A 26,214-nucleotide genomic window follows, 5' to 3' on the forward strand; every position below is an offset into this window, starting at 1 on the left:
TTGGCCTCGTTCTCATGTTGACGGACGGCGAAGCAGTCGGTTAGATTGGTGCGCCATGGCAGAAGCCTTGCGACAGGTGAAATAACTCGTTTGGCCTCGTTCCGAGGTTGACGGACGGCGAAGCAGTCGGTTAGATTGGAGCACCATGGCAGAACCCTTGTGACAGGTGAAATAACCCGCTTGGCCTCGTTCCCATGTTGACGGACGGCGAAGCAGTCAGTTAGATTGGAGCGCCATGGCAGAACCCTTGCGACAGGTGAAATAACCCGCTTGGCCTCGTTCCCATGTTGACGAACGGCGAAGCAGTTGGTTAGATAAGTGCACCATGGCGGAAGCCTTGCGACAGGTGAAATAACTCGCTTGGCCTCGTTCCGATGTTGACGGACGGCGAAGCAGTCGGTTAGATTGGAACGCCATGGCAGAACCCTTGCGACGGGTGAAATAACCCGCTTGGCTTCGTTCCCATGTTGACAGACGGCGAAGCAGTCGGTTAGATTGGTGCGCCATGGGAGAAGCCTTGCGACAGGTGAAATAACGTGCTTGGCCTCGTTCCGATGTTGACGGATGGTGAAGCAGTTGGTTAGATTGGTGCGCCATGGCAGAAGTTAAGGTTAGTTAAGGAGGGTTCACACTATTGCGTTTCAATGCGTACGCACGGCTGCGTGCGTACGCGTACGTACAGAACACTCGGCTAGAGCGTTCACATACATGTGGGGACAGGAAAAGTCGGCCAATGAGTGCCTTGCGTCGCATCCGCTTGTGAGAAGCAAAAATGGTGGAAGGCTTGGGAGCAGCGTCTCAGTGCGATGTGACAGAAAACGAGGACTCCGATGAAAGCGTATCTAACAAGGCTCTTCGATGTGTCATGACATATTTAGAACATGCATATGTAGTTGACTGGGCACTCGTTGCACAGTTTGCTTAGACAGTTTGCATGGCTCTTGGAGCAGCGCGGACGAAGACGGGTCGGGGTCTCGAGATCTGCTGGTGCCGTGGCATCATTTTGGTGAATATCAGCACCTGATGCGAGACATGCGCCAAGGTGACGGTCAAGATTTCTTTGACTACTTCCAGATGTCGGAAGAGAGGTATGGTTCTTAGCGCGCTCACATTTTTTTACGGACGTGCATTTCGTTGGGAACGTTACTTATATATTGGTTTACATTCAAGGTTCAATGACTTGCTGTCACTCGTGGGTCCTCTGATCGAGAAACAGAATACATAGTTCCGGCAATCAATATCGCCGGCTGAATGGCTCTGTTTAACACTGAGGAGAGCATGAGTAGTTCTCATTCTTTTACGTGCATCACTATGTATATTCATACGTAATTTGTCGCAAAGGTTATGTGCCTCGAACTACCGTATTGGGAGGTCCACAACCAGCATTGTCATCCGGGAGACCTGTGAAGCTATCATGAACGCCCTACATCCTATCTACCTGCCAGTATGTTGCAATTATGCTACTATTATTTAAAATTGTAGCCCAGTTATCACCAGCTCTACACCAAACACCTTCAATTACAGACATCATCGAAGGACGCTCTCACAAAGATAACAGAAAATTTCTGGGCTTTTTGGAACTTTCCAAATTGTTTTGGTGCGGTGGATGGCAAACATGTAGCCATTCAAGCCCCTGCAAAATGTGGCTCTGTGTACTATAACTAGAAAGGCACACACAGCGTTTTTCTTCTTGCAACCTGTGACGCACCATACACATTCGCCATGGTGGGTGTGGGAAAATGTGGGTCGAGAAGTGATGGACGCGTCTTCGAGAACAGCTATATAAGTGATCTGTTGAATGATTGTGAAAAATTGCCTGACCCACTTGTCCTTCCGGGAACATCTGCAAGCATGCCTTGCGTCCTACTAGGCGATGAGGCATTCCCGCTAGTGAAGGACCTAATGTGACCACACCCCGGGAGACACTTACCACTCTCTTACAAAGTGTTGACGTACAGACTTTCCAGAACAAGAAGGCTTCTGAGAGACCTTCCGAGGCTACTTCCATGCGAGGATACTTTCATATTTACGGCAGCATGTTGAAGCAATGAACAGTAGGACGATAGAAGCGCGCATGCCCAGAACGCGGCTTCATGATTGGTTCTCTCCATGCGGGACGGTGCGTGCGTTGGAAAAAGTTGAGCCTGGGCGAACTCCTTGCGTTTCACTGAGTAAGGTCTCATTCGCACCTGTTGCCACGGGAACCACTGCACGCATCCGTACGCACGCATGAAAACGCACTAGTGTGAACCATGCTTTATACGATCTACGGGAGAAAGCGCAGAGGAGAGGAGGAATGGGAAAGAGACACTTGAAGTGTGTGCTGCTCACGAGTGGAGTGATTTGGCCCCAAAAAGTTTCTGGCATATTAGCTTCTCGGCGGGAAGAACAGTTTCCATTTTTAAAAAAAGTATACATATATGGGGGTTCGGGAAATTTCATAGTCCCTTTATGCTCACTTCAGGTTCTTGTAAGCAGATATTATTTTAGATTCTTCGAGTGTAGTGTCCGACAAGTCAGACACTGGACACGCGCGCATTCCTTTCGAGTCTGTTTCGTGCTTTGTGCAACCATCGAATTTCATACGATACATTACGACAAATTATAAAGCCACATCAGTACCCATGACCACCTCTTCGTCGCTTCAGTACATATGTCCATTCCTGAAACACTTACGGAGTGTTTCATTTTTAATACGTGCGGTCAGCAGAAAAGTCAATGTGGGAGAGAGTCACTAGAAAGTTGTAAATAGAGATTAGAGTTAGAGTTGTACAAGTCATGTGAAAAGGTAACTGACAGCTGGGAACTACTACTCCTGGAGCAATAGTAGTTTTTACCTGTACTGGTTACTCGTCTAAGAATGTAACCAAGCTAAAAGGCACATTACTTTGACCGTTGCTTTCTTAATTAGCTAACATGGCTGAAAAAGTCGCATGCATTTTGCTTTCTGGCAGATTCGTGTTTACAACCTTTCACCATGCTAGTACCTTTTCGTTGGCATACACGTCATACATTATAACGAGCAGTATGGTCTACTAACCCACCAGTGACACACAGCTCAGTGACACAGAGCTGATGTGTGAATGATGTGACACACACTCAATGGTGTTACCACTTACAATAAGTTGACTTTCTAAGATACTGCGATGATCTGGACAATCGAGTAAGCATTTGTGTTGTTTTCGCTGTCCCTCCGTACCTCTTAGTTTTATCTACTACACATCCTTTCCCATCGTCCGTAATACCAGCCTTTCAAGGAAAACATTTGCGATTTCTCATTCTCATTCACCTCTTATCCCCACGCCACTTGATCCACGCTTATCTCTTCTGCCGAAGAGCCGTTGGTGCGCCTCCTTTTCTTCTTTCCTCCATTATTTTAGCATTTACACGAGCCTATGAAACTGGAATGGATGCAGTTGGAAATCAGTGACGGGTGGTCGTCGTTGTGGTGTCTGCTTTGGAGTCTTGTATCCCACGTTTTAGCACTATCAAATATGGTCTCTATACAGACTGGCAGGCTTGACTGAAAGAAAGTACGAACAGTGAAGAAGCTGGAGGTCAATTTGGCTGCAGTAAAATGGTTCCTTGAGACACCAACCGGAGATGAGGACGATGACTTAGTACCATAAGGTTGTAGTCAGTGAGAGAAATACGCCCACAAAGACCTTGAAGGAGTTTAGGGAGAATTTTCTAATACATAACGATCAGCTGTAAGCTGCCCTCTCCAATGAGGTGTTCACGCCAGGTAAGCCGTCTCCTGGACTGGCGTATCTTGATATTGACGTCTACTAATCTTATTATTTGTTAAAAACGTGCTTTCCAGAAACTGCTTCATCGTATGTGCATGCCATCATAAGCAAGCAGCACAAAGAACTAGGCAAAGACATCACCAGCGCCACTATTTGCTTTAGCGAGGTCTGTACCACGCTTATTGCGTAAACAGGCAAACTTTACGACTATACCCGTCTACGGTTCCAGTCCAATATTTGTGTTGTTGTTTTTTTGACTGAGTAAACGTAGTGTACTGCGAAATGAGGCATAGAACTTTACTACTGCTCCTCTTATGTGTTGATCTGTCACTATGGCAGGAGAGGAACCAGTTATGTCGCTAAGAGATTTTTTTGTTATATTGTTGATTCGCTCTTATATTTCTTCGCATGTTTTCTGTCTGTTTTTTACAGGAGCTGTGGAATGCTTTCATAAAAGGCACGGGCCCCGGGGCTCTAATCCCGTCTGCCACCCTCTCACCGGCCCTGTGCGTGAACTGCATTTAACAACTTTAACGTAATGCTTGTGAATGTACATTGCATGTGCAGTGACAAATCATCAACCTGTGTTTTACCTCCCCATGCAAAAATGGCCTTGCTTTTATGCATTTTATGGAAAAACGTCTAGACGTCTGACTTAATATTGACAGTGATTATGCCTTGGACATGGAATCAATGGAGTGAGTCTAGGGAAACCTACCCGAATAGTATATTGAGTATAATGTTTCTTTTGGAACTGTGCTTTCCATAGTGAACTTGTGCGAGAATGAAAATACAATGAAATAACATTGCACTGACGCATGTTTTTATGTTGTAATGTGCATGCTTCTGGAAAACGTGTACGACTAAATACAGTCATAATATATGCTGTTTTGTAACATGAATGTGTGTGTTTCTATTTCTGCTTACATTCAGAGACATGTGTGGCAAGCCGTCATTGTTTACTTTCGAAGCAGAAGTTGTTGTCTTGTGACTGTTGCAGTCAAGACAATAGTCGGATAACACCTGTAGGGTCATAGAAAGCAACAGCGGAGAACGGCATCTGCTGTCTCCCATAGTCATATACAATATATTGTAGAGGGATACGAAGGGGAATATATTGGAAGACACCCAGTAGCATCTTATAGGACCGTAATGAGACCATTTACATAAGGTGCCATAAGTTCCTGAAAATGGGATCCAATAGGATTCACATGAATGGGACCCAATTCCAACACCACACATCATCACATATTAGCTAGATCCTATTCGACCACCTACTCATTTTTTATTTTTATTTATTGTTTTATAGGGAGGAGAATACAATTTCAAAAGGTGGTGACAAAGCCGCCGTGACGCGGATGACGTCACGGTGTCGTTTTGCGGACGAACTGTCGCAGCTGGGAGCTGTGGTTTCTGTACTCTGCATTTCGGTTTCTGTTTGCTACCGTCACCATTACGAAATAACTACATGCACAAAATTAACGCTAATGTTGATTTCGGTATTGAGGCGATGGTTCGTGCGTGGTATGACGTTCACTTTTTTTTTCGCATCATTGCGAAGTCTTCCTCTAGCATACGTTGACACCTTGTTTGTGTTGTCCTTTTTTGTCCCCCAGTCTCGGGTTTATAAGTTATGGATACGTTGCGTGTATCTGCGTGTGGTGTCTTCACTGCAATTATTGTGGATATTAAATCAAATTGCATGATTCCTTTACAGTTTGTCACGGGTAGGCCCTGACATGACCGAAGCAGGCTGCGGGGGTTATACCATACCTACAGAATGCTCTCAGGATGAATTGTTTTACAAGACCTACCACCAGGCAGGCGGGAGGCGTGGAACATGTCTCATTATAAATATCAAGGTAAGATATACCTACCTGTAGTGGCATATATTAAAAATGTACAGAAAAAGATGGCCGAAACGATGTGAAGAGAGCCATGCCGCAATCAGGTAGCAAGGGGAAATCCAGTCGAGTACTGGACCCTATTGAGCTGTGTAATTCTACATAGGTGCCCTTTAGGGATTTAAATTTTTCGTCTCTTACTAGATTACCTTGATTGGTGGAGTTGAGAATTTGTGTAGAAAAAAAAATACGGGTTCTGCATTTCTAACGGGTCTGTTGTAAAAAGAGGTTGTCTCACGGAGATATTTCTTATCAAGTTTGTGGTTCAGCGCACATAGCAACTCAACATCTCATTTTAAGTATGAATGCAATTTCACACTGGGAAAATCTTCTTTTGTAAACGATGCTATAAGGGTGGAAAACTGAAAGCAGGAGCCCCTTGGATAACCCACGTAAGAAGCAGAATCTATTGGTATCGCAAGAAACACAGCTGTCGTGTCTTTGTAAACCTCTCTGTTCTATATTGGCATATTAATTGATCTAGATTAGGATCTTACTTGCTGCGCATTCTGTTCCTGAAATGGGCACAGTTTGCTCTCTCGTGCACCCTTCCTTGTTCCTGCGTCAAAATCATGTCCCCGAAATCGATTGTAGATTCAGTTGTTGGATTACATGTATGTAATGATCGTTACTTAAGCAGCAAAACATCTTCAACCAATATTGGGCCAAGATGCTTGGCTGCTTGGTTAGCTTCATGTACGACGCATCCGTAACAAAGAAAACAATGCAAAAACGATACTTCCTGCACTGAATGTTCACAACACATGAACTCCGTACCTGGCAGTCATTTCATGAGATTCTTTTCGAATGTAGGACTCTCTTCTGTGCTACTTAAGTATGAATGTCGCCACATTGGGAAGACTATCCCAAATCGATCGACATTGATGGCATTATTATTACGCGTATGGGTAACCTGAATGCACGAGTACCGGTACTAGTTCGCATCATGCCAATGTGCTCTACCTTCGTGTGTGTTAGGGAGCACTTGCGTCTCTGTCAGTGTGTGCATCAGATATTCTATTTACAGAAACTGTGACAGCGTTCGAAAGTTATGATAAGACTGCTTGTAATTCACATCCTTGTAAAGAAGCAGCAGATTCGTCTCCCACCCGCGCCTCAGCAATCCCAAATGAATGACTCTCGTGTCATGCAGAATGTTCCTGGACAGGAGCCACGATGGGGCACCGAACAAGACTGCAAGAAAATTCAAGAAGTATTTGCTGATGTCCTTCGCTTTGATATTGATTTCAAGAACGATCGCACAAAGAAAGAATTGGAATGTGCTCTTCTAGAGTGTAAGACGCGGTCTTTGATTATTGTAGCCCAGTACAGCATTGCAGTATTTGGAATGCGAATATCTTTTTGCTTTTTTCGGTCAGGTTCAGAGGCTATTGGGAAGGACTTAAGCTCAGATTGCTTCGCCTGCTTCGTGTTGAGTCACGGGGACGATGATTTCATACTTTGCGGCGATGGGCAAAAGTTTAACACACAAGACATCTTCGCTTATTTCACGGATGAAGCCTGTCCAAGCTTGGCTGGAAAACCCAAATTCTTCTTCCTCCAGGTAAGCCTTTGGATCATTGCCCTCACAAGTACAGTTAGGAACCTGAGTAATTGTACATTTGTTCTGTGAAGTGTATTGCTCGTTATTACATGGCTACGAAGCTCTTGTAACCACGTATGTTTCTGTAAGAGCACCAGTTCTCGATACGAATATCAAACGTCGCCAGAACTCCTTGGCGGTCCACAATGGTGTTGCTTCGGCCCAAGAGGTTCATCTTCCGGAGCAGACCTGGGCGCGTTTGCATATAAGAAACTGAATATGAGTGATATCTCGTGGTGAGTTCGCGCTCAAATGAGTAACCACTCGAATTTCATGCTGGGACGATTGCATAAACTGTTTTATGACTGTTATTTTTTGTTGTTCACGCGAGACCGAACTTGTGATCTGCAGCACGCCAACTGGGGAGCGGAAATTACATCATGCGCTCAAACGTACATGCCATAGAGGTGCTCCGTACAGTTCGGATGTTAGATGGAGCTGCTTCTACGACACTCGGCGATTGTTTGCTTCTCGTAGTCGCAGTGGTCATTGCCGTTTGCCTCTCAGTGTCAGTCCAATCAAACTATAGGGGGTAAGCCCAAATGTCACTGTATCGCAAATTTGCGTACTGGAAAATATTCGCGTAGCATCTGCGGAAGGCATAGACGGTTCCCTTTATAAAATGGTGATAGCTTCCATCGTCTGCTCTTTATTGAGTGCGCAAGTTGATACATCCACGCGAAGGCTTACAAGTTTACAAGCTCAGTAATTTGACGGCATGTTTTGTGGCTGGGCTGTTCAGTTGTCGAGGTGTAGCGCAACAGGTGAGCTGTTTGAACGGCGAGAACGGCAACATTTCCTTGAGTCTGAGGAAGGACAAAACACAGATGGAACGCGGAACAAAGTGGAGAACACGGGACTCAATGTTTACAAAAATGTAAAATGATTTTCTAAAGAAACTCTACTGTATTGAGGTCCTGAGGCTACCTCAGGTCCTACGGTTCTGAGGATACCTCAGCATACCTCAGGGCCAGGGGATCGGAGGATATGTACAGCGCCAGACACCACACATCTTTACGCCAATCCTAATCCATGCACGCAACCCACTGATGACATGAGACCAAAGTAGGGCTTCTTGAGAGACTATAATTTGTCATTTAAAGTCGCTCGAACTTCGGACATTTTTTTTGCCGATGGCCTCTGCAGTCTCGCCCCTGGCTTTCAAGCGTTGTAGGTAGGCACCTGTCAGAGGAAGTTTACGCAGCTTAAATCCTGAGCAGACAAAACATAGCACTCGGGTTACGCACTTTTCAGTGCATCCAACTTCTTTGGCGTGAGCGCCGGAGCGACATGTGTTTGCCCCTTTGCCTTAGCCGTGTTGGAAAGTGTTCCTGTTACAGTCCTATTTTTCAGGACCGCTGAGCCCCAAATAGCAACTATTCCTTCCTTCAGGAACATAATGTCCTCTTTTTGGGACAGAACAGTGACCCACCGGGAGTTGTCAACTAAAATGGAGCATCCTATGTCGACCTGCAATGAGAGGTTGTCACAGGAGGGCAACACCAAGAAATGGTCATGAAACAGCTTTACCTTGTCTTCTCCCCCACTGAGAGGTTGCCCTGAAAATTTATTTGAATCGTGATCAGTCATCAAGCACTATAAGGGAAGTGAACAGTTGCATCGTAGAAGTACACAGTCCGGTCAGGACAGATGTTTGGAACTGAATATAATTTCATTTCAGCTTTGGAATCTCAGCATGCATACTGCATCTGTAACAAAGAATTATTTGGTTTGTCTTTGGAAATACAGCTTGCACGACAGGCCACAGCCGTGACATAGGAAATACAGTGACATTGAATCCTGGAACTCTCCTCTGGGCCCTCAATGCACGAATGTCGTGAATGAAATTGTTGAATTGAATACAAATATTTAAAAAAATGAATTCGTTACCAAAATTTAAAACATTCGCAAACCCCCAGTTTAAAAAATCGAAGGTTGTTCAGGAAGTGAACAATTTAAGTGTTGTACCAACAAAAAGTGTGTTTCTGGTTGCGACATGCTATATGAAAATAAATAGATGAAGAAATGAGATACCGGTTCGAGAAACAATGCACTGCTTCCCAGCAGATCCACTGTGAAACCGTTCCTCCTGGCATTCCACGTTATGCCTGCTATCTGCATGGTGATAAAATAGAGCTAGTTGTCAGGCAGAAGTAAGCACTTAGAGGATCTCGTGAACACATCTGTAAACACTATCAGCACCAGCCACTATCAGCCTCAGTAGATATGCATGGCAACAATGGAGTGAATTTTAAGCAGCAATTCTGTGATACTAGAGGTTTTAGAAATATTGCTTATTCTTAGAGAAAAGGGTTGGAGTGGCTAAAGGGCCATCTTTATAACTTCATTTCTATTACTTCAGATGCCACACGAAGGTTCTTTTGATGGACTTGAATAAATGCATGACGGCAGCACTGTGTGCATTAAAAAGAGGACTCAACAGCAAAAAATTTCACAGTTCAATTCAAGAATTAATTTTACTGCAATTAAGATTTCATCAAGTATTTTTTATGCTCCTAAATGCAACTGCCATGCCAAACCCACTTACACCATGTTTATGGCAGCACAGTTTTAAACGTTCAAAATCTAAAACAGCCAGCTAATTCTGCTTTTGTATGTCGTATGCACGGTGTGGTGGAAGTTGAATGGTGAACCTTATGCACCTGCAGAACAACTGATTAACTAGCATTCGACCATTAACTTTGTAATTAGCAGCCTCTAGGAGAGACTGAAATAGTAGAATTATGGCCATCGTCAGAAACATCCATACCATTCGGAAAAACCTCAAAATAGGTGCCTGTGTGCTCAGATATCGAAAGGACAAAGATTTCACGGAAATGTAGTGGAAATAAAGGAAGTGCTGATTGAAGTGCACCAGAGCAGGGATGAAAATACCACGCGATGCCTTACACGTTCCAAGCCGACTGATCGATTGGAGCAGATGCCTAGATAAGCCGTTCTGGTGTGAACGTAAGGCACACCGCTCTTTTCCGCTCCACCGCCATGATGATGGTCATTTACATAATTTTTGAGAATGAATAATTGACTGTGCACGCACTTTTCAAGATACGTTTTGAGTAGGGCAAATGACTCTGAGGGAGGGCTACAATTCTATTTGTTTTTTCCCAGAAGATGCTAATAAGAAGGGAATTACCGAGTTTTAGTTGATTAGTTGCACACAGGTGCGCAATGTCGACCATTAAACGTCCGCCGCACTGTGTACATAATATGCAAAAACAGTATAGTCGGCTTGTCATTTTTAGGTTTTGAATGAAAAAAAATCTGTCTTGATTAAAAAAGACAGTGTCTAATATCTTCCAATAACACTTCTTGTGCCCATGCGGGATCAATGATTATGTTTAATATTGAAGACTTGAGGCCTTAGGTCTGATGTGCCTTGTTGCAAGCGAAGATTACACCAAAGGCATACCACTTGTGACGCCAAAGCCACGTTGAGCATTTCTGCGGGTATCGCATGATGCCGTCTGCACTGCAGCCACATCAGGACACTGTTAACATTGCACACTAAAATTACAACAAGACTAAATGCATTAATGAAGTCCTTACCAGGCTTTCCGATGCACATCAAAGGTTCCCGCTCCATTTCTGCGGCATCTGAAATGTTCACACTTTTGTCACATATTGAGCAGTGCTCAAATGCATCACATTAGCACACTGTCACTAAAATAAGGTGGAGGAGCACACCATTGGATACATATATATGGTTCGTTACGAAACTAGCCATAGCGCTTCCCAAAGAACGATAAATGGAAACCGGAGGCTTTCTTTCTGGTACTTGAGTTACAGCCAAGTGCTACATCAAAGGTAGCACCTGTTTCTAGCTCAAGTGACACAAACAAGCCTCCATTTTCCACTCATCGTTTTCCTAGTTGAATGCTCTGGTTTTTAACAACACGCTGTACACATAAAGTGTGACTTTTTCGGATTAGATGACATCCCAAATTTAGAAGGCAAAAATCGGGTGCTTTTTTAAATTTGTGGAGAAATTCGGGTGCTGTCAATCGGCGATATGTATAAATCCCAGTAACCACAGTGACATGGTGTATCCTGGTAGCCTGTTCGTTCCCCTTGCACCTTCCTTCTTTCCGAGGCTGATGCCACCAGGAAGGAGAGAGAGAGCATCGGAGAACAAACGGGCTCCCATGATGCACCGTTTAGCGCTAGCTTCTGGGATTTATGCATGTTGTCAATTCACCTCGAGTGATCGGCATGCACAGGCTGGCGCACCTGAAGTGAATGAGGGCTACAAAAAATGACCAGTATTCTAAGCTGTCGTTTTGGCCTACTGCCTAATCAATAATAGGGGCTGGTGACAGCTGTGAAATATCTGTCAAAGTGACACCTCTCTCTCTCTCTTTCGTTACAAGTCTCACACTAGCAGAATCTTTTGAGCTCTCAAACAGCATATCAGGGAAACGACAAAATGGATGTTGCTGACCGGCGCAGGCTAGGAATCCGGGGAGGAATTTGGTTTAACACCAATCGGCAGGAAGACAGAAAAGATTAGCACACCTTGAGGGATTCCGATGCCAGTTTCCAATGCGCCTCCACTGTCAGTCTCCCAAGCCATGCCACATGTCACAGAGTCAGCCTGCCCAGCAACGTCATTGGTTGTTGTAACTCCTGGGCAAATTTTGACATCAGAACATGGGCAACGGTTCCAAAAATCAAAGTTGACCATAGGAATAACGAAATAGGGATCAGTAGAGAACACATAATCATATATGGTCATGAATATACACAACAAGAGAGCACCACACCTTCGAAGGCACTGATGCCAGTTTTAGGCATGGGACAGTCATCAACCCGCCTGGCAACGGCCTTACTTGTTGCAGCTCCTGGAATAATTTTGACATTAGAAAGTGACCAAGGGTGGTCATGGCAATAACCAAATGGGGACAAGAACAGACAGAGGATTCTCTGTGGTCATTAAGATACACAACATGAGACACCTTACCTTCAAAGGTAGTAATGGTGGTTTCAGGGATGGTAGAGTCACCACCCCACCTGAGAACGCCCTTGCCGGCTATAGCTCCTGTGAGGATTTTGACATTAGAATCTGGCCAAGGATTACAAAACCAGTAATGGCAATGTTGCAAAGAATTTCCTATACAATACAGAAGAGCATCATACCTTCAAAGGTGCTGACCACTACGGGCTGATTGTGGACCTGGGGTCGGATTCACAAACGCGATCGTAAGTTACGCTAAGATGCGCTAAGACGTCGTAGCCTGCGACGCGCGTACGACGGCGTGCTAAGCGCGATTCACAAAGCTATCGTAGTGGAGAGGGTACCCGTTTTGACGAGGAAGGGGAAGTTGCTCGCTTCCTGTCACGTGCACCTCGGAGAGAAACAGCCAAACGGTGCGAGACTATGTTTTCGCTATGGTAACGATGACGAAAATTTGTAATCGCACCAATAAGAGTCGTCCCATTAGAAGAAGACGAAGTTGTTCGTCCCCAAATGTTTTGTTACTGCACGTGCTCCGGTCTTTCGGTATACTTTCGGTAGCCATAATGGATGCCATGCAATCACAGGCGGAACGCGTTCGATGACACAGCAAATATATTCCAAGTATGTTCGTCTCGGGGAGGGGGTGGGTGAGGGTGTTTTGTAAGCGGTGTGTGGCACTCGGTTTTGCAGCTTTTATGGCTTCTTTTGCCTTTCCTGCAGACAATTTGGAGGGGTGTTGGGGGTGTCTTAGTGTGGTGTAGGGGATGCTTGAAAAATCCCTGCGACCCGATTTTACGGAGCACAAAGTTGAAACATTTGTTGAAGGTTACCAAGCAAAAAAGTGCCTCAATGTCACTTCGGGGATGGTCTCGAAGGTTCTGTGGCAAAGTGCAATGCGCTGGCGCGTATTACGGAGTCTTTGTTTGCCGTCTCCAAATCCACCGCTGCCAAATAACGCCGCCATCTTTCTTCGTAAGACTGCTCGGGAGCTCTCGCACGATTCCGCCGTAAGCTGCGAAGATTTTGCGACGCGCGCCCTTCGTGAATCTACACTTCGTCGTAACTTTCCCGTACGACGGGGTTACGACAGATTCCGTCGCACGAGCTCTTTGAATCCGACCCCAGACCACCTCGCATCATTCATAACACGTCGTTGGCAGCAGCCACAGTGAAGTGATGTCCTCAGGAAGTCTGCAACATGAACAGACCTATGCTTGAGGCGTACGCAGTCACTAATTAAGCACGCAATTACTGAAACGAGCAAAGCATGCAAACCGAGCAATTGGTTCCATACAAAGGATGGCCTGAACAACAGCAGCAGCTGTCATCTGTGCCGCCCTTCAAGAACTTGTAACAGTTCTATGCAGTGAACATCACAGACCTGCCTCGATCACTTTTGCAGCCAGAGCTTCCTGAAGGTCTAAGTTAGCTTTTCTGTGACGACGAAGCTCCCTTTGGCAGCGTGCCAGCTGTTTTTCCACCTTCCTTCCTTCAGATTGTAGTACAAGGCAGTCATCATCGGCTTCATCTAATTCGTCAAGAAGGCCGAGCTCCAGCCTACGTTTGCACTGCTCCATACGCTTCCGTTTTCCAGCGCTTGTCTTCTACGAAGAATTCACAACAAGGTAAAGCGCAAAAGCCAACGAACCAGCATCAAGACAAAATGCAATGGAGAATGGGCAAACAATCTGGTGACAGTGATCACTGAAAAGTCAGTTGACCAATGGCAGATTTTTTTCTGAGCTCCTGCACAAACTAAAAAAAAAGAAGAAGAAACAGTGCAGCTAGCGGTTTCAATGCTAGCGGTATCAATTCTCCGTGGTGCGTCAACTTGGCGGCAAGCGGGAACGAGCAATTCAAATGCCTGAGAGGGGTGGACGGCTGCATTGGCAGACTCATGGTGACGTGTCAATGCCAATGCAGCTGTCCAGCCCTCTCAGGCATTGATATAATGCAGTGGCTAGTGCTACACCAGGGGTAATGCAAACGTACGTGCATATGCAGAAGTCAGAAATAGTACAAACAAAAAGATTAACACAATTAGCACACCAGGCTTTTTATCTACTGTTCCTTAATATAATGGCAATGTGGTGATGAAAACAGGCATCAGCATCAATAGAAATACAATGAAAGCGAATCAACAAACAAAAGCTTTTGTTGGGAGGCCGTTCGTGCTTCTTGTTCGTGCCTACCCTCAGCAACACCTTGTCATGAACGACGGCAACCCGGCGAGTGCACAAATTTAACTGCTATATAAATAAGTACCCTAGGAGAACACAAGCACTTACTTTGTCTTTCGTCGGATGTGGTTCTTTTTCTCGCCTAGGGGCTTTCCCAAGTTCGTTTTCGTTCTCCGCCAGTCTTAGCGTCGTCTTCATCATCTGCCAAGATACACAAGATACCTTAAGTACACGGCAAAAACCCGGAGATACGCTGCGCGTTTCTTTCAATTCTACTGCAGCGGCTGTCATTAAACTGCCGAGTATGCTAACTACCTGATATCGCGCACAAACGAGCAAACATGAAATTGCTTAGGTACCTGCCAGAAAGATAATTTGTGCGTCATAGTAGCCCCCGAGAGTTTTCTTGTCGCCTCTCCAGTAAACAGGGTACAAGGGGTATTCAGTGTTCCCGTTGAAGTCAGTGACATCGATATCGGATGGAAAGTTCTTGATGGTGTTCGCAGAAACAACGACGCGCATGTCGTCGTACAAGTACCTAACGTACGCAAACATGACTGCCGTGATCTTTAGAAGCGATAAATAGGGAAGAGGTAACGCCAAAATAAACTACACAGAACGTCAGGTAAACATGTGAGAAGAGCAGAGTACAACACGCTCATAAAGGCTTGGTCACGCTGCCCCTTGGCGCCCCGCCGCTTGCCGACGCGGTTGCGCTGGCAGTTTTTCAACATTTTACGTTCCGCAAGCTTGTTTGCCAGGAACAGGCGATGTAAGTGCATACAATCTATCGCGACCAAAAATGTTCAATATCAGCGCGACGCAGTATTGCGCGCAGGAATACAGAACGAGAAGGCAAGCAAACAATTCATGAAAAAATGGCTAAGAAGCAAGCGACCTGGTGAAGATGCATTACATTATGCAAACAATTCATCTTCGAGCTGCGTGGTAAACATGAATGGTAGCAACTGTAGGCAGGCTTGGTCGGCCCTGGGTAGCTGCGCATCGTTCGGGATGCGCAGCTACCCAGGGCCGACGAGCCGCAAACACGGCGAAACAGATGTCCTCTGGTGCTGTCGCAAAGTTCAATGAGTATCTGTTTCTCTACGTGCAGCCATAGAAGTCATTTTAATCTGTAAGTTTGAATTTCAAACACGTCTAGCATCATTTACTTATTTTTTTTAATGGCTTTCCCCCCCTCTTTATAATGCACTGGCTTGCACTGTGGCATTGAGGAGTGCTCAGTCACCCTCCCAGGTGTATATCGCTCGCTGAGTGACCCCTGGTTTGCCAATCCCGAACGATGCGCAGCTACCCAGGGCCGACGAGCCGCAAACACGGCGAAACACGTGTCCTCTGGTGCTGTCGCATCGTTCAATGAATATCTGTTTCTCTACGTGCACGCCATAGAAGTCATTTTAATCTGTAAGTTTGAATTTCAAACACGTCTCGCATCATTTACTTATTTTTTAATGGCTTTTCCCCCTCTTTATATATATATATATATATATATATATATATATATATAGATACTGATTGAACGATGCGACAACGATGCGGGCGCAGCTACCCAGGGCCGACGAGGCGCAAACACGGCGAAACACGTGTCCTCTGGTGCTGTCGCATCGTTCAATCAGTATCTGTTTCTCTACGTGCAGCCATAGAAGCCATCTTAACTGTAAGTTTGAATTTCAAACAAGTCTAGCATCATTTACCTATTTTTTTAACGGCTCCCCCCTCCTCTTTATATATATATATATATATATATATATATATATGTGTGTGTGTGTTTACAATTCAGCTGTGGACGGCCGTTTCGAGCTTTTTGGCTCTCATCGGCACAGCGTAGGGATGTGATACGCTCTTGGGTAGGCACAAACACTGTGTCTCTGCAAGACATCAATGTTCCAGGGTGTTAGCAACACCTCTGGAGGCCGCAATGCAAAGCCATAAGTACAGATACAAATATAAAAATGAGTGAATGCTCCATGGCTGCACGTGAGGCATATGTTTACAATTCAAGCGTGCCACAATCCTTCGAGCTTTTTGGCTCTCATCGGCACAGCGTAGGGATGTGACACGCTCTTGGGCCGGCACAAACACTGTGTCTCTGCAAGACATCAATGTTCCATGGTGTTAGCACCACCTCTGGGGGCCGCAGTGCAAAGCCAGTAAGTACAGATACAAATATAAAAATGAGCGAATGCTCCATGGCTGCACGTGAGGCATATGTTTACAATTCAAGCGTGCCACAATCCCAGCTGTGGACGGCCGTCTCGAGCTTTTTGGCTCTCATCGGCACAGCGTAGGGATGTGACACGCCCTTGGGTGGCCACAAAACACTGTGTCTCTGCAAGACATCAATGTTCCAGGCTGTTAGCAACACCTCTGGGGGCCGCAGTGCAAAGCCAGTAAGTACAGATACAAATATAAAAATGAGCGAATGCTCCATGGCTGCACGTGAGGCATATGTTTACAATTCAAGCGTGCCACAATCCTTCCAGCTTTTTGGCTCTCATCGGCACAGCGTAGGGATGTGACACGCTCTTGGGCCGGCACAAACACTGTGTTTCTGCAAGACATCAATGTTCCAGGCTGTTAGCAACACCTCTGGGGGCCGCAGTGCAAAGCCAGTAAGTACAGATACAAATATAAAAATGAGCGAATGCTCCATGGCTGCACGTAAGGCATATGTTTACAATTGAAGCGTGCCACAATCCCAGCTGTGGACGGCCGTTTCGAGCTTTTTGTCTCTCATCGGCACAGCGTAGGGATGTGACACGCCCTTGGGTCGCCACAAACACTGTGTCTCTGCAAGACATCAATGTTCCAGGCTGTTAGCAACACCTCTGGACGCCGCAGTGCAAAGCCAGTAAGTACAGATACAAATATAAAAATGAGCGAATGCTCCATGGCTGCACGTGAGGCATATGTTTACAATTCAAGCGTGCGACAATCCCAGCTGTGGACGGCCGTTTCGAGCTTTTTGGCTCTCAGCGGCACAGCGTAGGGATGTGACACGCTCTTGGGTCGGCACAAACACTGTGTCTCTGCGAGACATCAATGTTCCAGGGTGTTAGCAACATCTCTGAAGGCCGCAGTGCAAATGTGGAGCATCTGTTTTCGGTTGGTGGTCTTGTTATGAGAAGGAGACGTGGCAGCCTTACAGACAAGAACTTTGAGAATACCTTACTCTTGAAATCCAAGACGTTACAAGCTGCACACATGATCTGCACTTTGTTCACATACCTGAAGAAAGAAAGCCTTTTGACTGTGATGTTTGGTGTTTCTTTAACATGGGAAGAGACTTGTCCTTGTGTAAGACTTCTCTAACTTGTTTTTCTACGACGAGCACCACTACCACCATCTTTCAGAATATGTGCGTGCAATAAATGTGTACATCAAATCTTGCAGTTTGTACGCCGTTTGCTTGTTGCAGTCAACTTTGTGAATGTAATTCAGTGTAATGCAACTACTTTTTCTGTAATTGTAATAGTAATTGAATTACAATAGAAAATGAGTAATTGTAACTGTAATTTAATTACTTTTGTGAACATGTAATTGTAATCATAATTCAGTTACTTTGGAAAAGTAATGTTTACAGGTCTGGCTATGACCACCAGTTCCGGATACCCTGTGACGTCAGCTGTGACGTCATCATGACATGTCTGGGCAGGTTAGGACAGCTCTGGACATGCGAGGAAAAAAACACTCATAATACAGAGGCTGGGAAAGCAAGAGTAAATATGCTTACCATCAATAGCTAACAACAAAAAGAATTAGTTACACAACAAATGAGGAGTCACGGGGAGCGCAGAACGATGCGACTGTTCCATCCGACAGCCAGGCTGAGAACCGACTCATAATGGTTTTATCTCCTCTATAAAGTCTCGCATCTGCACCCCCTAGCGGTTACTTTTTCAACTAATCTCATGACAAAATTATTAAGAATCACGCCAGCGCTATCTCGTTTCCAAGGCAGAAGAAGATAGGAAATGGCGGGGATGCCTGGACAACAGCGACCAGCACCCGACATGCACGGGCATGAAAATCATAAACAAGGGGGGACAAAGTCATCACGTTATCACGTGTGAAAGAATTAGTTACACTACAAATCAGCGCACCACAACGGCAGTCACAGGAACGCAGAACGATACATCCTTTCTATCCGAGAGCCAGGCACAGAACTGAACTGTAGTGTTTCTTTCTCCTCTATAAAGTCATGCATCTGTCCCTCTTGTGGTTACTCTTTGAACTAATTTACTCGCAAAATTATTATGAATCGTTCTAGCACTATTCCCATTCAGACCAAGGGTGCGGCAGCACTAGCGTCATTGTCAAGACAAGAACGATCAACATGAATCTTTCTCATCCAAAAAAGAAAAAAATACAAAGCTAGATGCGTCAACAGAGGAAAGCATGCAGGTCGGGACATGCAGAAGATGGGTCAACGAGCGCTGTTATACGAGGAAAAATCGCACAAGCGCTGGGCAACAGAGGAAAGCAAACACAGAAAAACATTTGAACAGACCGAAAAAGACACTCACCATCATCGGAGGATATTCACGTGCACCATATTCCCTCATTGTAAATCTGCTCGCCACAAAACCCACCACAATCGTCGCACACCATTCACCAGTGACGAACCACACATCCGCACCCCATCAGAGGCAAACGGAACCCCACCGAAGCTACGCTGTTCGACTAACAGCCAACGCAATTGCTGGAAACAGAATTAACGCGTTCACATCCGCCAGTGTCCAAGAGAAAAGTGAATCCTTGCGCCCTCTGCAGGCTTTGCTCATTAGTCGTGACATCATCCTATTGTCTCAGGGCTACACTGTTTTTTTCCACTAATGTCCAACCCATCTCCTCTGGACAAGGTCCACCTGAAACAATAGAGTCGCGGTATGATGTCATCACCCAGGCATGCAACTGCGTGGCTCAAGGACGTGTGCGCTCTAGACAGGGGACCCGTTATTTATTGAAAACTATCCCACAATTATTTCCTTTATTCTACAATAATGATTGCATAGGACACAGAAAAAAATATTCCAGAAAAACACCACACATGAGAGGTGATTGTAGGAATTAAGCATTTCATTCCCAAAGTCTTACTAAATGAAACTTACGAATACAGGAAAAAACAAATATGCTAACAAGTAACACCATCAATGGCTACATACAACGAGCTAATCAGGACATGTCCGTCCCATCTGAGAGCCAGGCAGATAACTGAATAATGACGCTTTGTTCCTCCTGAATAAAGCCATGCACCTGTCCCCCTTGCGGTTACTCTCTGAACTAATTGAATTGCAAAAGTATTAAGAATCATTGTAGCACTACTTCCATTCAGGGCAGCACTATCGTCAAGACAAGAATGTTTCTTTAAAAAAAAAAAAAAAAACAGAACTATATGTAGAAGAAAAGCATGACTGAGCAGATCTGGGCATGTCAGGATGAGCACTCTCATGTCAGGAAAAAACGCATGTTTGTCAGAAAACAAGGGGAACAAAAGCACAAAGAAACACTTGAACAAAGTGGAAAACCAGCATCCAACTATTCTAAGCACACACACTCCTCTTATTCGAAGAACACTGCTCATCCTAAATCCGTCCAGGGCAATGCACACCATCAACCAACCTCCCATTTTTCGATTGCTTCACTTTTTCCCAGTAAGGATAATGCATTTCTACAGACATTTGAAAGACTGCGTGACGTCATTACATCCTGTCTGAAGAATGCAGCAGCAAAGAGAAACACTCCTATTACTTATTGAATCACAGAATTATTTCTTTTTTCCTACTCTTAATGATAATCATTCTTATATTAAAATTTAAAAGAAAATATCGTGCATGAAAGCTGATCTTAGCAATTTTCACTGTAAAGGCTTATCATGGTCATTACAATCACAACAGCAGTAAACTACCACTGCTCTTTGAAATAATAATTGTGACCCTGGAACACTAAACATCATCACCAGGCTTATGTAATACACGGCGGTTAACCTTTTTTTTCTGTGCTCATACATATCTTTGTCTGAGGCTACACCTGCGAGCAAAAAGGTGCGAAAGCCTGGGGGAAGAGTTCCATTAGCGCTCGACGGAGGACTAGACAGAACGCCGTTACGGGAACAGATATATGATGTGATTGAATTCCTACTATAATAATGATTATTGCATTGCAGTTTAGAAAGACTATCACAAAAAGTCCGTACTACGCTCAACTATAATTTAGGAGCCTTAAAATTATACTTTATATGGAAACTATAATTGCCCTGTTATTTGGATGACTGTTAATCAAGCGCTCCAATTTTTTCTCTCTTCCCATTTCAGCCTTGTCATGCAGTGAAGCAGTCTCACACCAAAAATAATTAATTTACACTGCGATTGGCGTGCTAGGAATATCTGTCCTGCGCTCAGATGCAAGCATTTTCCGCACAAATACCTATAACTGCAAACAGCTTACTTCTTCAACACACCGTGCTCCTAATTACATCTAACAAACAAAAGCATACAAACCCTCTTCTCACATATTCAGCTGTACCATGTGGCTTTCTTCTGCATAAAATCGGTGGAAAAGGGAAAGGGCAACAAAAAATTGTGCACACTTGTGTTTGAATTGGAATGACTTGAAAAACCGAAGCATACGCTAATAAACTAAGAAAAAGACACAAATTTCTGCTATCAGGTAATTCTTGCATAATGGTACATACACAGGGGTGGCAATCATATGGCCGAAACTCATAAGGCCGAATTATCATAAGACCGAAACTCCGAAGGCCGAAAAGTCAAAACACCGAACAATCATAAGGCCGAAAACCAGAAGACCGAAAAGTCATAACGCCGAACAATCAGAAGGCCGAAAATTCAGAAGACCGAAAAGTGAGTAAACCGAATTATCGAAATCGAAATTAAATTTCAATTATTTAAAGTTATTATTTATTTATTATTAATTATTTAAATTTAAATTATCGAAAAATGCATATTGTACATATTGTATTGTCCGTGGTCGTTCGTCGTCTGTGAGGCACGATAAGTTCCAAAGAGAGGGCGGATACGTGGGCGTGCTCCGAATGACGACTGGTTGCCCATCAGCAGTCGTACGTCGTATTGGCCTACCCAACATCTAGTTAATTTCCCACCAGTCCAGCAGTGGCGACGCATCCGATGGGAAAAGTGTCTTCAAGCTGAAGTAGGCCTCTCTAACTTCGGCGAGTGGCAGAAAGGCCAACGCGGCGAGCTGTCGGACCTTAATTGCGAAGTCGTCAACGTTCTCGACGTACAGCCTTGACAATCCCAGGTGCTGCACCCTCCGCCACAGTATTTGGCACAAGTGAAAAAAACACCCATAGACGTTGGTATCAGGCAGCTCCACACGAACAGCATTGATAACTGCAACCTCAAAATCCACAACAATAGCTCTTGGCGACAGCAATATTTGCTGCTCTGCCGCGAGGTCGACGACGTCGCGCAAAAGCTGCTGGTAAGCTAGCTGCGTTCTCCGTGACATCAGACAGTACACTAAAGGAAACAGAGACCCTCGCATGTAAGCGTGGATCGTGTACAATTGCTCAAACAACCTAGACACAGTCTTAAATGTACCGTCCATAAGCCACGTTGTCGAGGATTCAAGGTACGCCAAGTTCTCATCTGTGCAGAACACAATGACCCTCGAACCGTCGTCGCAGATGGTGTCGTAGCGCAGAAATAACTTTCCTTGTAGCGAGCGCCTGTGGTCGTCTCCAAGCACTAAATCATCGATGCAGTCTGGTTCGCGTGGAAGACAGATTCTTCTTGCTCTTCGAACCAGTTGCCTCATTGCACTGTCACTTGGGAGCTGTAGCCTCGTCGTGTTATTCATCGCGCTCGACACTTGCTGCACAATCCTCACTGGGGCTTCACGAGAAGTCGATGCCGAATCCTTAATGGCAGTCCTCGCGTCTAAGACGTCTCCTCTGCAGATATCAGGGGCACGAAAATGGCTCCTCGTTTTCTTCGTTAGAATGTGCTCCCCGTGCACCAGCTCCGTAATGATGCGGCCTTTGCATTCCGTCTTGCGCTCACAACGCCAATAATGTCGAGTACTATTCGTTCTGTCTAGAATATACACATAGCCACCATCGCAAACAATTTTAACGTTACCTTTCTGAGAAGATAGTCGCCGTAGTGCTATGCCTTCCATGACTAGCTGATCGACTGACGACGGTCCAGTCAACTCTCCACAAATAGGGAGAGGTCGGTGACATTTCCCCGTGACCCATTTTCAACAACGGCTTCAACCCAGGTCATTCCTAAAACCAGTTCGCTATCACCAGCACCGACTCAGAACCGCATCTAATTGTTCGGCCTGTGGATAAATAGGGTGAGTAGCCGAATGAATTACCTGGGACAAGTGAATCCTCGTCCTGGACGAGATCATATGTGTGCTGCTGTACAGGGGACAAGCGCGTGGTCATTACACAGATCCTGAAATACAACGGTACAGAAAGTTGCAGGCTAAGCAAAAAAAAAAAAAAAAGAAATAAAATAAAAAATATACAGATCTTGTCTCGGCCTTCTGATCGTTCGGTATTTGGCTTTCGGTCTTATGATACTTCGGCGTTCTGATTTTTCGGCCTTTGGGCTTTCGGCCTTGTGATTTTTCGGCCTATTGTCTTTCGGCCTTCTGATAGTTCGGCCTTCTGATTTTCGGCCTTTTGATAGGCTTCCTACACAGCCGCATTGCTCTTGCGTAAAGAAAGCACAGGACAGGGGCACACAAAAACCTTAAAGCGAGCAGGGAAAAGGCTTAAAACGGAGCGCTGAGGAATAATAGCAGAGTCACAACACATCACTACGAAACTCAACGGCTAACACAAGATAACAATAAGATACTAGCGGCGGGTAAAATTGTAACAAGAAAGACACTGCTAAACAAGCCCCAACATGCCATGAGGACGTCACAAACCAGGAAAAGAGCACAGATGCGCGCGCACACACACACACATACACACAGCAGCTCAGGAATGCACAAGGAGAGGTGCTTCATAAAAATTTCTCCTCCACGCTCAGATACCAGCATTTCTGCACAAATAACTGCAAAGAGCTTACTCCATCAACATATCAAGCAAAGTGAATACTGACAGTCAACAACATCTAACAAAAACAAACAACAAAGAAATTCAATTCTCATGGGCTAAGCTATGCCAAGTGGCTTTCTTCTGCTCTACCTGGATACTGACTGTTTCCCCTCATGTACATTCTGAGTAAAAACAGTGAAAGAAGAAAGAGCCGTGAAAAATTACACGCACTTCCGCTCCAATGGCTGTAACTGCAAGAAACAGTAGTGCACGTTAATAAACTGAGAAAAACGCACTCACTTCTGCTATCAGAACATTATTGCATAATGCGGTACACGCAGCTGAGTTGTACCTGCGTAAAGAAAGCACAAGACAAAGGTATGCACAAATTACCTTACTTGATCAGGGAAAATCACTTCTACTCGGGCAGCACATAATACGATATATGCCGAATTTTTTTACGGGTGGAAATTGCAAGCCACTACTGAGCAATTACACACACACGCACAAGCACGCACGCACGCACACAGGACAACGCATACACTCTAAATCTGGTCACCCATAGTAAGGGTTAAAAAATGATCATTTTTTAACCCTTACATCAGGGGTTATGGTCTAACCCTTTTGTACGGGTTATGTTAGGCGTGGCCTGCACATAAGGGTGACACTCAAGGCCGCAGTTTTTTAGCCTTATGGGTTACGAAACGTAACCCTTCCCGTAGGCGCTGAACCCCGCTTTATGGGTTACCAGTCCTCTGCAGCGCTCTTCCCCTCACAGCAGTGTAGCTTGTGGTGAAGCCCGCTCGCTGAGTGCATCGCCATGTGGCCCCAGCTCATGTACTTCTAGAGAAGTGGCAGTGTACAGGCATGAAAATAAAATTGTGTTTGTGATAAAATAAACGCATGCACACTTATACATGAAATCCGAGTATGGAACACATCGATTTATTATGGCTAAATGACAAATTACAAAATTATTTCACAACTACTCAGAGTCGGGAAACATTAGTTTGCTTTGTTGAGCCAGCTGTCTGTTAATGCGGATGTGAGTACTGACAACATGACGGATCTGAATTACTGACAACAAATCTGCTCATGGGAACCATATACGAAATGCTGACAAGTACATGCAAGATATTGTATGAGACTTCACTCTGCGGCTTGCGTTATCCTGGTGGTGTACCGTAGCTTGTACTCCAATCGTTCTAGAATAGTCGAACAGTTGTATACAGAGGCTTACTGCGCCGTGAAATTCGATCCCGGTGTACCCAGGTCATCACTGTTTCTGCATCTTGAAAAGACACATGCATGAACAAGCCTTAGCTTACGTCAGACAGCTACACTCGCTCTCAAAAGCCGGTCACACATTAAAAGAAAGACAGGGACAAATGTAAAAAGAGAAGAGATACACACCGTTGCAAACTCACTGTTTCGTCGCGAATGGTGGCCACAACCATCTCCTCAACGCGAGGCACGTCTACAAAAAGCACCGCCCCTTGTTTGCAGCACAATTCATGGCTTTAATAATTGCGGAAGACACTCACCAATTGATTCAAGACGCCCCTGTGTTGAAGGAGAATGGCCGCAGAACACACACCACCCAGTGCGGTCGCCGGCATGATCCTCAATCTTCCTCATAAACTCAGCACAATCACACTCATTTTGCTTGCACCGACCGCAAAAGTTGCCGCGAATGTCCTCGGAAGTGAACATCACTACAGCAACAACAACAAGACGGAAGAGTTCAAAGCCAACGGGTCGCAGAGACAACTTGATCCAAGCCTGGACTCGAAGCTCCGAGCGTCCGCGTCCGTTCAGTTTGAATGTTTAAGCGCAGGCGCAGAAGACGCGAAACTTGTAGCAAATTCGTTCTTGTCCTCGTAATAAGGGTTACGGTTGAGAGTATGGGTGACTGGAATTACGTAAGGGTGATATTTCAAGGGTGACATCGATGACACGTCACTGTCACCCTTTTAGCACGGTGCCGAAGCGTTACAGCGGGCTCATGTAACCCTTGGAATGGGTTCTAGACGAAGTAACTCATGGTTTTAAGGGGGAAATGCCAATGTAACCCCTGGAACACAGGTTACAGGCCGTTAAGGGGGACGATAAGGGGGACCGGATTTAGAGTGTACAACATACGACGGGGACAAGACTTAACTCGGAGCGCTCAGAAATAATCGCAGCGTTGCCACACATCGCTACGAAGCTGAACGGCTAACAGAAGACGACAACAAGAAGATATTAGCGAAGGGCAAACATTGCAGCAAGAAAGACACTACTGAACAAGTCTAGACACGCGACATCGCATACAAAATACTGCTCATCGGGGAAAAGTCCTAAGCCAGTGACAGAACATCATAGAGCATACACAACTTCATTTTTCTATTTTGCGTAAACTAAACTAAACGCGGTTTGCTATTTCCTGCTCGGAAAACGACGTACACATTTTTTAGGGAGCAGAGAAATATAGGAATTCCTACTCCGTGCTCAGATACCAGCATTTCTGCTCAAAAACCCATAACTGCAAAATTAAGCACTGCTTACTTCATCAACATATCGAGCACACGACAAAATCAAACAAAGAACCCTCATCCACTGATAGAACACTATTCAGCTTTTACCAGGAAGCTTTCTTCTGCGTAAAAGTAGAGAACATAAGAAAAAGGCAGTGAAAAATTACACGCACTTTTGCTCGCATAGCTATAAGAGCAAAAAATAAAATAACAAGGCACACCCTAA

The 26,214-nt window shown here is 45.0% G+C and overlaps 2 protein-coding genes and 1 long non-coding RNA gene across 3 annotated transcripts in view; 1 reads left to right on the forward strand and 2 right to left on the reverse strand.

The window, feature by feature from the left end:
- The window catches only part of LOC135378915 (uncharacterized), a 385,731-nt gene that overhangs the window by 32,051 nt on the left and 327,466 nt on the right, over positions 1-26,214 (forward strand). Inside the window, exons 2-4 of the mRNA XM_064612080.1 lie at positions 5,467-5,611; positions 6,807-6,948; positions 7,033-7,217. Coding sequence (XP_064468150.1) covers positions 5,489-5,611; positions 6,807-6,948; positions 7,033-7,217 — 450 coding nt within the window. The 5' untranslated portion in view covers positions 5,467-5,488. The remainder of the gene's footprint in view (positions 1-5,466; positions 5,612-6,806; positions 6,949-7,032; positions 7,218-26,214) is intronic.
- On the reverse strand, positions 8,323-9,471 carry LOC135378918 (uncharacterized). The gene is made up of 4 exons (XR_010418629.1): positions 9,291-9,471; positions 8,787-8,815; positions 8,504-8,726; positions 8,323-8,438 (listed from the first exon to the last, which is right to left on the reverse strand). It is a non-coding gene; the product is annotated as an uncharacterized LOC135378918 (long non-coding RNA).
- LOC135379154 (uncharacterized) lies at positions 10,670-13,368 on the reverse strand. The gene is made up of 7 exons (XM_064612402.1): positions 13,306-13,368; positions 12,411-12,447; positions 12,235-12,312; positions 12,038-12,115; positions 11,790-11,900; positions 10,824-10,871; positions 10,670-10,746 (listed from the first exon to the last, which is right to left on the reverse strand). The coding sequence occupies exons 1-7, from the start codon at positions 13,366-13,368 to the stop codon at positions 10,670-10,672; spliced, it is 492 nt and encodes a 163-aa protein (XP_064468472.1).

Source organism: Ornithodoros turicata, chromosome 1 (genome assembly GCF_037126465.1).
Source record: "Ornithodoros turicata isolate Travis chromosome 1, ASM3712646v1, whole genome shotgun sequence".
NCBI classification, from domain to species: Eukaryota; Metazoa; Arthropoda; class Arachnida; order Ixodida; family Argasidae; genus Ornithodoros; species Ornithodoros turicata.